Genomic DNA, 12,967 nt, shown 5'->3' on the forward strand with positions numbered 1-12,967 from the left:
CCCTGTTGTGTCATTCACGGATTTTACAAATGATTTATGCGGAAATCTTCAAAGCTCAAGAAGTTTCACAACAGGGAAAAAAAACTCTCTCGAATGGCATTTCTTTTTTCATTTCATGAAAATTGATCTATTTCTTGGTGCATGCACTGGTCTGAGCGGAATACGCAATAGACTTCAAGCTGCAAGCGCCGACGCTTTTCATTCGGTCTCATCTCGTGCACCATCAAAGTTCGACGCCTGCAATGGCAATGGCGGCACTACTCATCACTCCAGCGTTGTGAGGCGTCTGGTGACGGCTGCCAGGGAGCTGTTTCTGCTGCGCCGCATGTATTTGCCTCGCGTGATTCATCGCGCCAGTATGTGCATGGTCCCCACGGGTATATATTTAGAACACCGTCATTTAGCACTTTCAGCGCTTCATCCTTAAGGTGAAAGTGTAAGATTTTTGTTATATACACAAACGACTAGCTCTCTCATCAGAAACGATTTCGTATGAACGAGAACATTTCGCTCGCTCTCGGCAAGGCATCGAGCGCCGCTGCTCTTCTACAGTGTAACTCGGCAAGAACCGACACGGGGACTTACTTTGACGCGTCACTATATGCGGTACACACACTCACGCCTTGGCTTTCTTGATGCTGGAGACGCTGCAGAATCGTTGTACCTGCGTCTGGCTGGTACCGTACGAAGCGAGCCAGACGAAGGTTGTGCCGAACAGGACGGTCCACAGCGAGCCCGAATGGTGGACATCCAACTGCGTACTGAAAGGTGCATGCATGGTCTATTCATTAATTAGCTTTAGTTGCGTTAAATTTTGGTATGACAAGCGACGTCCAACTGCGTGCTGAAAGGCGCATAGCCCATTCAGTAAATAGTTTTGGTTGCGCTAAATTTTGGTATAACAATTGCGCGGGAAGCAGCCACAGATATTTTTGAGAGAGACGACTAGAGAAAGATAAATTAGAGAAAAGCAGAGAGGTGCGCTTGAGCTTTCCTACTCCAACCGCATACTCGGCACTGAGGAAGGAGAAAACTAGCAAAAATTAATTTCTGGAGTTCTTACGTCCCAATACCACGATCTGACGCCGTGGTGGCGGACTCGGGATTAATTTTGACCACCTGAAGTTCTTTACCGTGCACAGAAAATACGGCACACGAGTGTTTTTGCTTTCCGCCTTCGTCGGAACGCGGCCTCCGAGGAGCCGCACCCTCGACCTCGCGCCAAACAACGCAACGCCATAGTGAGCTACCGGGACGGATGAGAAAGCAAGCAAAAATTATGAAGCATGGAAAAGAAAGACGAAGGATGCGGATTAGAAGACGTCTGGCAGAGCCCGTGGCTGGCTCTTCTTGTTGGTTTCGGTTCGGGACAGCTGCAAGATATGGGGACCGTTTGAACCACGCGTCTTTTTTCTAAACGAGGCATTGCCCGCCGCTTGCGTGTGTACGAAGGGGATCGAAGCGCAATACCATCAGTGTACCAACACTTAAGACACCTGGCACTTGCTTGCACCATAGCGCATGAGAAACAGCTTAGTTATAACCACATTGGGTTTTCTGTTTCGGCCAAAGGCTTTGCAAACTCTAAGTGCCTGAACGAAGCTGTCGCTTCACGTTCTGGCCGATGGCCCATAGCAGTTCGGGGGCCACGAGATAGTGGCGACGGCTATCTCGTTCAATCAGCAGGGCTTTCGAGCCCCGAAAATATATAAAGTGGCAACTTATGGCTGAACAAGCGGCAGTTACAACCATGCCGACTTCATGAAAGCAGATGTTTTGGCACGAAATTGAAGGTAACCTCGGCGTACGTTGTCTACGCTAATAACCCACTCTTTCTGCCGACGCCTAAAGAAATCACAGAGACGGCTGAAAAAGCAACATGTCAATATGGACTGACTTAACGTCTCCCTTCAATATCCCATGAGCTCCAAATATTAAATGACAAAGCTGCCGTGCTGCTGTGGTGCATGAGCTAGCGTTCCAGCCATACCCTGACAAGGTCTCTAAGAGTCTCGTGGAATTCTCCCTGTATACGTATACGTGGCTGTTGTCGTGAAGCCTCGCCAAGCATATTTCGCAGACGGTAAGCAAAGCCGAGCGAATTCTACACCGCTCGTTTCGCTGAGAATTGAATCCAGGGAATCCAGATTCCCAGACCGGCGCAGTATGTGAGTTTGTTAGCGCTAACATGTTCCTTGCGCGAGCAAGACCTTACGTGGTTGCAAATCACACGGCGCACTTCAGGTATATAAAAAATAAAGAAGGACTTCCGAAAACGAAGATGGAGTTGGCAATCACTAAGACACGAAGTAAAGAAGAAGATGGCGATTATGACGACACCGAGATGTGCTAGAATTTTAAAAAAAAAGATGCCAGTGCCAGCGGGTATAAGCACTCCGCCGCAGCGACAAAAACGGCAGCGATGTGTTTAATGCAGTGAGAATAATTTGATGTTTGCGCCGACTTGAGATCGGGAGACAAACAGTCTTATTTATTTACGGAGGGCAGAGAGAGAGAGAGAGAGAGAATGCAAGGAATCAGGTTAACCAGAGGCGAGTTTCCGGTTTGCTACCCTGCACTCGGGTGGGGGATATAAGGGTTGGAAAGAGGGCAGGGAGAGAAAGGAGAAAAGACGAAGAGAAAAAGAAAGAGAAAGAAAGAAATGACAGTGCTTAAACTCACTTGAAGAACTGCACACGACCTCCGCTGACGGCCGTTTCCCAGACCTGACCGAGACCGCCAACCTTCATGGCACCCTGCAGTTGCCAGCGGGAATAGTCGTTCATGTTAAATGTCACTGACAACACAGCACACAATTGTATGAAATGGCAAAAAAGAAAAGTCTACACAAACTAAAGGGGGCTGGACCGCCCGTAGAAAGAAATGGTGAAGTCTGGATATGAATGTTAACCACTATGATTAACAGCGAAGTAATCATCAAGAAATACAAGCCTTTCCAGATAACAGACGCATCGGTGTGCGCAAATGAATTATTCACTTTATGCATGGGAAAGGATATATCAACTTTGCCACAACTGCCATCCGACATCTCACCGTGGGATGACATTGCTGTCGTCGACACTACACCAACGCCCCGAAACATGGGTGCCCAACATGCGCGCCGCCGGGCAGCATTCGCTGCGCGTCATGTGCAGACATTGGCAGACGCACCGCCAAGCCATGAACAAGTGTACACTGACGCAGCTTTCGACCCACGCACCAACGAGGGAGCAGTCGCCTACCACGTAGTGGGTTCTTGTGAGACACATTCTACCTTTACAACTGCTGATGCTGACGACCCAACGGAACTTGAACTCCGCGCAATAGCCTGGGCATTAGATAGAGTTTCAAGCACCACGCAAGCAAAACACATCGATATATACACCGACTCTCAGTATGCGCTGCATGCCTGCAAGTCGCGCCACACATCATCATCGGAAGTACTCCTCGTCAAGCAGGCCTTCAGGCGCGCGGAAGCCCACGGGGTCACTGCAACACTTCATTGGATCCCTGGTCACCAGGGCATCGAGGGAAATGAGAGAGCCCACGAGGCGGCGCGCGCCCTTCTTTCCAACCGCGTCGTCTCCCGGGATCCTTCAGAAGCCCTTACAACCAGCACAGACAACACGACAAATGGAGCCCCGTATGACCCCGACAGAGCTCTGAGAGCAGCAGCCAACCGACGCAAGAGGGAACTCCGTGCGAGTGTGCCCTCAGACCCAGACCCACTTCCAGCGGGCCTTCCCAGGTCGGGACAGGTGCTGTTGCATAGGCTCCGTTCCGGCTTCGTCCTCACACCGGATGTGCTGGAACGGTGGCGACAGTACCGGCCACGCCGGGAAAGACGCCCTCCATCTCCGTCTCCCAACTCCCTTCCATCGCAGGAACCCGGCCATCCCACAGCCTCCGCGAACCAAGAAGCGCTCCATACGCCACACAGGTGCCCTGACTGCGACATGGCTACGCGGCCATCCGCAGCCCATCTGTTTTGGGAGTGCCAGCGACACGCTCAACAGCGGGACCACCACCTGAGGGCGGTGCGAGTGTCGTCCTACGAGGAGTGGATTAGACCGGCAACTGGATCGATGGATTCTGACAGGGCCATTCTGGACTCGCTCTTGGCTTTCGCCAAGGACGCGCAGCTCCTAGGACGGCTCTGAATACGCCTCCCCCCTCCTCTTCCTATTCCCCATTATAGGCCTTCGCGCCATCCTTTAATAAATACATTTTGTCATCATCATCATCATGCACATGCCGACATCAGCGTGTAATCTTCGAAGCAAGTAGTTAATCCCATTAGGCGATCAGACTCTGTATGCTTGGCGTCCTCAACCACCACTGTGCCGAAAATTCTAAACAATCGAAGCCCAAAGTCCGGAAGCACGACACGGGCTTCGATATACGCCATTACTGCACCGAACGTCCGATTACATATGCCATCGATAATGTTTGATGCGCTTTGACATACACCGACATACCGGTGCGTGGGGACCATTAATTCCTTTCTGCACCTCAATGACATTTGCATGCACACGTGCGACCACCGTGGCGACCAATTAAACGCTCGACCGTGTATTCGGCGCCAGGAAACCTCGGCTCCGGATCTAAAACCAGGGTGCACCCTGCCATGCGTTCGGACATCAGCCAGCCAACACACTGTTGTGCGCAAGTTGTTACGGGTTGTTTTTTTTTTTCCAGCTACCTTTGCCACATATTTTGACAGTAAATCGCTGTATTCTCTCTGAGAGTGGTCTTCGACACCTGAACTGGTGTGTAATAATAAAGTATCTTTCTGCTCCTGACTTACTGTTTTAGGTGTACAGAGCTTCAAGTCGTGTAACTGCTATTGTGTGCGCTGCGCCAGAAGCGTGTTTATGGACCCACAAAACATCCGGCCATGCCTTTTTCACAGCCCCAGTTAGCCAAGAAAAAGCAAGTATTTTGTCCCATAATTCACTACACCTGTATGTTTTTAATGTTCGGATTTAAGGAACGTATGTCATGCGTCGAGATCACGTATGCAGCTTTCTGCTTGCACAGCAGTAAAATTCCTTTGTCAAACATTCACAGCAAAACTTGTGCCAGCTGGATAGTTCTGTATTATTACAGGCTATTGTAACATGGGTTGTTAAAGAGGGCTTAACCGGAAGCCGTTTGAGACCTGTGTGAGTAAACACAGAAAGGGTCTAAGGGCGAATTTTCAAAGTTTCGAATACGAATCGAATTTTACCCATGAACTATTTGTATTCATATTCGAAAATTAACTATTCGGTATTTTCTAATATTCGCAACCAACCAAATATATCTCTACAACCGACTGTTAAAGTATAGTTACTGTTTTCCGTCTACTAAAGAAAATATCGCAAATTATCAGAAGAGATAAAAGGAGTGAATTCTGAGGTTTTACGCACCAAAACAACGATTTGATTATGAAGCACACCGTAGTTGGGCACTCCGTATTAATTTTGACCACATGGGGATCTTTAACGTATCTCCAATGCACGGGACATAGGTGTTTTTGCATTTCACTTCCATCGAAATGCGGCCACCGCGGCTAGGATTTCATCCCGCGACCTCGTGCTTAGCAGCGCATCACCATAGCCGCTAAGCCACCGCGGTGGTAACGACAAAAGCTTTCGAAGCAACGCAGAAACAAAATGCGTAATACAAACTTTGTTTCCGGTTTCGCGGCGGCAGCCTGCACGGAAACCTGTGATCCTTGCTTGTAGTTTGTCATTTAATGTCTTTAACATTCTAGTCATCTTGCATGTTCATCTTTTAAGCTACAATTGGTTATATCTTTTTCCCTTGCAACGGGCTCTTTTACATGTGCCTACAGCGCACAAGTCCTTAAGCAGTTTTTTTTTCTCTTCTTCTTTTCCACAACTTCTGATCATTTTCTCGGCAGCCTTATGTAGCGTTTCTGGAAAGTTATTCCTACAGCAGCCATACATTCTTGGAAAGCTTGTTTGCAACCATGATTTGAACATTAGTAGCTATAGTTAGCAAAATGTTTAGTCTAAAACTGATCAGTATCATCCCTGATAGTTGCCTGTCTTCTTTTCGCAAGTCAGTAGAAATGTGGTACCTAATTGTAACAAGATCAAATATTCTCGCTATAGATATATGCGTCTGCGTTTGCCCATTCGATATTCGATTCGATGTGCGATACTGTACGTATTAGATTACTATTCATAAACGTTGGTATTCGCCCACCTCTAATCCCAACACAATCATGGCGCAATCTGCACACTTCTCAAAGTGACTGCGACATACAACACTCACCCACACGACGACGCTGAGCATGCCTACCAGCATGATGGTCATCTGGAAGGCGTCTGTCCATACCACGGCCTTCATGCCACCCTGTAGGCACAGCATGGGTAACGTTCTCAGAACACACAAATCTGAGTATCAATGGCCCAAAGTGCATATCGCTTCCTGTCTGCAGCCCAGATCGTGTAGATAAGCAAAACGCAATATACAAGGCAGGATAAGCAAACATGGTGGCAATATGGCAAGACATTCGGATTAATACTTGTTGCTGGGCTAGTTGGTTCATCTTACTGCGCAATATTAGGAAACAGGGCGGAAATAAAGTTTAGTACAGGAATGAGCGTCACTTGCAAAGTTGCAAGTGGCACTTTTTCCTGTCCTGAACATTTTTTTCGCTCTCGGTTGTGTTCTAACATTGCGTAATAAGACACTCAGATCTGAGAACATAGGCTCACCGATTTAGCATACAGCGCTTTACCAACGGACGCCATTTATTTATAACCTCTGGGATCAAACACTAGTCTGTCAGGGTCGCATTCAAAGGGGCGTAGACATTTATTCACGAACGTAGCTACTCACTTCATCGCGCAGCCTCTATACTTGACCCATGTATACGTGACGAATGGCTTGCGCGGACATGCTCTAAGCAAAACATGATAGAATCATGCCACGCAAATTTCGCGATCGTTTGCGGCACACTCACGGCGACATCGATTGACGCGCCTGTACTTGCCAGCTATTTTTATACGCCCCTTCGAACAAATCCTGGTTGACCTCCCTGCCTTTCGTTTATCATTCCAGCTTTCTCTCTCTGACACGAACGCCATGCCGACTGTAAACTTCGCTATGGGTGCAACGCCGAAGAGAGAGAAAATACGGTAGACATATATTTTCGGTAGCTAGAATGAACTGGCGTTAGAAGGGGTATCATTCCTACGTTTTTCAGAATATTTAAAAATCACCTGTTGCAGATAACATAATTTTAGTGCTTGAGCTGGATTACGCAGAGAGGCGGACATTACTTGACCGAAAAAATTGAAATACATTTAAAATAATTAATAGAGGTATCTAATTATCTTCGTAATTAATTACATTACGACACATGCTGCAACTTTCGAATTGTAGCCAGTGAGTTTACAAGCCCTATTCACTTAAGATGAATTTCCAGAATGACGCCAGTTTGAAGATATGCGCCACCAAACAGGCCGCAAAAATTCGCTGTTGTTTCATTTACTTATTTACCAAAACTCTATTTTATGCACTGTAGCACAAAAGTAACTGGAACGCCCATGCATGTCGTCCCACGCTTCGGGAAATAACGTCTCGAAACTGGCGTCGTCATGGAGATTCATCTCAAATGGATACGTCTTGCAAGATCACCGGCTGCGATTGTAAATGGCAGCATGTGTTGCCGTGTAATTAAGTAAGAATGTTCATTAGCGATTTTAGTTAATTCGTTGAATATTTGCTTCGACTTCTCGAAGTAGTGTCCGCCTTTTCGAATAATCTAGCTCGAGGACAAGAATTGGGCTATCTGCCACAGGTGCGCCTTTTTGAAAATTCCCGTAAACTTAAAATGATCATGCCGTATCTGCTCTCGCAGCAGTGTTATTTCTGAGCGCATGCGATATACGAAGTGAACTACATGTTCTCACCAGCGCAGTGTACAGCGTGCAGATCAAGCCAATGACCACGATCGACGACCATACAGGAAATCCAGTGACTTGAAGAAAGGACAAAAAGGAAACGAACAAAAGGTGTATCGTGAAAAGATTTCGGTAGTGCTGCCTACTCTCGCATTACATGAGACGTCGTAACAGGACCTTTTGCATACGTCACCGGCGTCACTAAATGCGTACACGCGTCATGTAAAATCTGTTCCAAATCTGTGCTCCCGTGGACGCTTTTTAGTATCACTTTGCCTTGGTCTATAGCAACAGTAAATAGCTAAATGTCATCCGCATCACTAATTCGATGGTAGTCATCACAACTGAAGGTCAGCTTGCTGTTGCATTCCTCGGCCTTTAACAAATAAAATTATTTTTTTAGATTATTCGTAATTATTACTAAGCAGTCTGCATACGACTGCTCAGTGGTATTAAAAAAAGAAGCATCCGCGCACCCGTGATGTGTTCCACATGCTGGGAGAGCAGCAGTAAAGGAGAAAGCTTACCTGATTCTAATGCCAATGACGGTCCGTAGAGCACTACTCCCATGTACAGCATCTAGAATAGGAGGCGGAAAGGCGTATTCGGCTGCGTATCGATGAGGATTTTCAAGTTCTTGGCTCTCTCATGAGGTCACCGTTGACAAAAAAACGTTTATTTCGCCGTGGTTATTCGTGAAGTTGTGTCCACAGACACCTTATGAGATTGACCATTGGTTCAAACAGTCTAACAACAAAGTCCTCGGCTATAACCGGAACAAACGCTCACGCTATTTAGACACTGTACCTGGACCGCAAGAGTTAACACCAGTAGGAATGTGCATGCGCGAAAACAAAAAGAAGAAAAAAACGACAGCAGAAACGAGTTCCGGTGCTCATTGAAGGCACACAAAGGTGTGTTTTAAATCCATGACATCTGTGTACAGCAGAAACTCAAAGTTATTTCAATACATACATAATTCAACGCAGAACGGCGCTGTACACTCAAATAGAAGGCAACAGTTGCTTGCTTCGGAAGCCGAGAGGAGTTTATAACGAACAGGGCAAGACAGAGTGCCCTCTTTAGAATTTTCATCATTCAAACATGTCGCCAGTGGCTGATGGTATATACCTGTACAAATTTCATATACATATATACAAATACAGAAATTTATATACAAATTTCAAATTATTATTTCGTATGAGGGCCGTTGTCAATGATACTCAGTAAAGATGCTTGATACTTGCTAAGTTCAGTCTTTTGCTCTTCTAGAATGCAACCAGAGTTTCAGAGTAATATATTAAATGACTCTGGCACAATGTAGTCCATCTTCAGCGCTAAAGAATCGCCTACGCCCAAACTGACGCCGTCAAAATTTATGTTGTCACAGCGCGCTGATGCGGGAACTTCAAGGCGGCGGCGCCACCCGTATTTTGTTATTGCGACTTTTCTGGCTTACAAGGCCTGATCGTACACTAAGAGTCCTTTCTTTCTTTCCTTTCCTTTTTTTTTATTGTAGACAGGTAATTTGCTAATAAGGTGCAAAATATTTTTTTTTCTCTTATGTGTCCGTTCAACTCTAAACCATGCAATGCCTGTGCTTGAAATAGAAACACTTTGCAGGAACACTTTCAAGTTTTTCGCCCTTTTACAAAGCACATCGGTGGCAGCCCTACGCATGCTTCTAAATTTTCGCAATTGCCATACGAACTTCAGATTTTCGTGATTTCAAATTTCCACAACACGCAAACGAAGACGACACGCACGTACGTGTCCCATACGGCGGCGCGGCATTGAACGGTGCAAACTGCGCACAAATTTGCACAAACTTCGGGCTGAAAACCAAGTTTTCCTGGGTGATTCAGTTGCGCCACTCACCGTGTTCACGATGAATGACAGCGAACCGAGCAGACGAACAGCGATCGAGTTGAACCTCCTCTCCAAGTACTGCGAAAAGTATAAGGCGGGTGATGAGAGATGGCGTTGATTATGTCGCACGGTATTGACACTATAGCATCATGCAGAGAGCATTTAGCTTCTTTCATAGGAACGTGAAGCAATCACTTCGAAAAACGTTGCATCCTTGTTGACACAGTATGCCGCAAAAGTAACGCTTCCGAGTCGTTGCGGACTTGCCAACGTACGTGGCAACCTCCAATCCTCACACCCCCTTTCCCTTTGCCAATATCAAGGGATGGTCGTGTACAAAGTGAGAAATAAGCACGCTAAGCAACTAAGCAATCAAAGTGTGTGGTGGAGTCCTTAATTAATATCAGTGGACTTCTGAAGCTTGCGTATCTGAAGTGTACGTGGGGCGGTCTCGAAAAGCCCTGCTCCGCACTGACATTGTTCGACTTTATCTGACAATTGTCCAAGCGCTTTGCCCCATTCATACAGACATTCTTTTGACAGGAATACCTTCATTCCACTCTGATAGCTCCTTTAAAAAAAGGGAAAGAAAATATCATCAAGGCATCCTCTGGTTCATTTACATCGTTACAGCAAGGAAGGAAGGAGACTGGGAACAACAACGAGGACGGAAGCAAAAAGGAAAAAAAAATGGTTAAAAGAAATGAAGCAATTTTTGGATAAGATAGTGTGAAAAATAACACATCGGATTACATGAGCCAGTTCTCTGCGATATAAAACATTGTATTGCGCTATATTTGTCGCCAAGCAAAATGGGGCGTATACTAAACCTGGCGGCATGCGAGAAATGGAGAGCGTCGGAATTAACGACCAGGGAAACTCGTTTGCTCTTCGCAGAAGCAGCTCATTGAAATCATAGTATTCTACTATTCGCTTAGTGCAAAGCTCATTTTAAATGTCTAGCGTGAAACTATTGTAATAAAACTGGGAATAACTCTGCAACGCTGCTTGTATAAGTACCGTATTTGCCCCATTATTAGCACCCCTTTTCCACGAGCGCGTACGACGAGCAAAGTGAGATAGGTTGCCCAAATTCAAAGCAAGCTAAACTGCTGGAAAGTCTGAGCAAAAGAAGTATTTTCTTGTGGAAGAGCTAATTGCTTAAGAATACATGGGACCATCCTGGGAAGCCTTTAGACAAGCGTAAGCTGGCTCAACGGCGACGAAGGCGATGGTGGTACGACAACGATGACAACTCGGATGGCATGTCGAGGACGGAACGACGACTCGCAAACCCGAGGTTGACTTCTCGGTGGGCAGCAATAGACTTTTCACAACGATTGCGATACACCACAGCAAGTCACTCGAACAGGATATAGTTGGCTAAACTTGTTGCATGATATATAGGCCGCATGCACGCCCAGTCCACTGTGATTTGACGCGGAGCCTTCCAAGCAGAGCGGCTACTTTTCATTGTATCGACAATCTATAACATGTCGTCCTTCTGGATCATTGAGCATAAAAGCTCAATAACGTGCGGCGAAAAACACGTGCACGAGTATGAAAACAAAGGCGACAGGACGGACCGCAGGCTTCAGACTTTCCGTAAACTATAAATTTGGCCAAGACGATTGCTTTCGCAGGCTATTTGATTCACATCTCTGATCACTCGCTGCACAAAAACACGTGCCTCTTTCATAGGCATGAACCAACTTGCAGGCGGAATAATTCCTTTGACCCATGGAGTGTACTTGCGGCTGCTGCAAGCACTATATCATTTCACCGCTACACCTGTTCGAACGTCCTCTGGCCTTAGTAGGAAGCGTAAATATTGCTTATACGCTCAAGTACGCGTTATTCGTTTTTTTTTTTACTTTTGTTTCCTGGCAAGACAATCGGGGAGCTTATATTTGAGGAAATACGGTATGACGGCTTGCTAGTGGCCGGTGCCCGTGCGCCGGCCACATTCGATGCTCATTGATGCCGTGCCAGCTTTGCCACAACTAGTTGTCACTCATGTATCACTCCGAAAATCGTGACCTTGCTGCGAAAGTATAATTGCATTATTGGATGGTCACAGCGGACGCCTGGCACATACTACAGCAATACTTATAGGGCCAGGGCCCACGCACTCTGCGGAGCGCCCAGTTGACAAGGTCCTCCGACCCCCTCCCCCCCCCCCCCCAACACCAGACACTGATAGCTCCAGCTGATAAAGCATATAGCAAGATACCTGCATATTCAACTGCTTGTGAAGGCAGCCGACGCGCGGTATTGCGAGTCACGCTCTAGACACTGTGTTGTAACTGCGCGATGAGAACATGAACGCAAAAAAAAAAAATTGTGATATGGTCACTGACCGAGTTGACGCTGGTCAACTGGAGCCTGTAGAACACTGGGAGAAAGACCTCGGCCGCGATGACATTGGAGATGGCCAGTCCGAAGATGGCTACCCAGAACTGCGTGCCCCGGTAGTACATCTCGGCGGGGTAGCCCAGCACGGTGGTCGCCGACTGGAGGCTAGCCATCATGGACAGCGAGACGGGCAGGAGGCCCAGCTGCCGGTTGCCCAGCAGGAAGGACTGGTTCGACTGGTCGCGTCGATCCCGCCACGCGAAGTACAGTCCAATGCCCGACGACACGGACAACATCGCGCCCAACACGGCGTAGTCCACCCCTCCGAACTTGGGCGTGTCATCCATCGCTGATGCTACACGTGAACGAAACTCCACAGCGTTGCAAAATAAAACCTCAGTACCACACACAGGGTGAAACTCACGGTATAAACAGGCTGTTATGCCGGCAAGCCCACTTGAAGTCCCAATTTGGGCAAGGAAGACAGTGGGTCGACACGCGCAAGGTGTGGTCACTTCTACTGCCAGGCGTATGCACACGACAGCTTTCTTTGGTGTCCGCTAGCTGGTGACGCTGCAAATGTGGTGGAATAAGGCGCAGTGCGGAGCCCGTCGAATGGCAAGGGTAACAGCGCAAGTGTGCTTCGACACGCGCGGTCGAACGGATCAACTTCCTGGAAGCTGCAAGTCGCGCCCACTTCAGTCGTCAAGAGTACGCGGCAGCTTTAACATCGGTATCGGCGGCCCGCCAAGTGCAAGAAAGCTGGCGGCGCAGCAGGCACTATCGGCGAGCAAGCGATGTGGAGGGCTTTTCTTTTCTTG

The 12,967-nt window shown here is 47.3% G+C and overlaps 1 protein-coding gene across 4 annotated transcripts in view; it reads right to left on the reverse strand.

The window, feature by feature from the left end:
• The window catches only part of LOC142582791 (sodium-coupled monocarboxylate transporter 2-like), a 46,578-nt gene extending 33,611 nt beyond the window's left edge, over positions 1 to 12,967 (reverse strand). For 3 of the 4 annotated variants that reach the window (XM_075692834.1, XM_075692835.1, XM_075692832.1), the window contains exons 1-7: positions 12,152 to 12,965; positions 9,801 to 9,869; positions 8,450 to 8,501; positions 7,932 to 7,999; positions 6,286 to 6,366; positions 2,683 to 2,756; positions 621 to 761 (exon numbers count right to left, since the gene is read on the reverse strand). In XM_075692834.1, the coding sequence (XP_075548949.1) occupies positions 621 to 761; positions 2,683 to 2,756; positions 6,286 to 6,366; positions 7,932 to 7,999; positions 8,450 to 8,501; positions 9,801 to 9,869; positions 12,152 to 12,493 (827 nt within the window). In that variant the 5' untranslated portion in view covers positions 12,494 to 12,965. Of the gene's footprint in view, positions 1 to 620; positions 762 to 2,682; positions 2,757 to 6,285; positions 6,367 to 7,931; positions 8,000 to 8,449; positions 8,502 to 9,800; positions 9,870 to 12,151 lie in introns of all 4 variants that reach the window. The other variant, XR_012828487.1, reaches the window with a different exon arrangement.

The sequence above is a fragment of the Dermacentor variabilis genome, chromosome 5 (genome assembly GCF_050947875.1).
Source record: "Dermacentor variabilis isolate Ectoservices chromosome 5, ASM5094787v1, whole genome shotgun sequence".
Lineage (NCBI taxonomy): Eukaryota > Metazoa > Arthropoda > Arachnida > Ixodida > Ixodidae > Dermacentor > Dermacentor variabilis.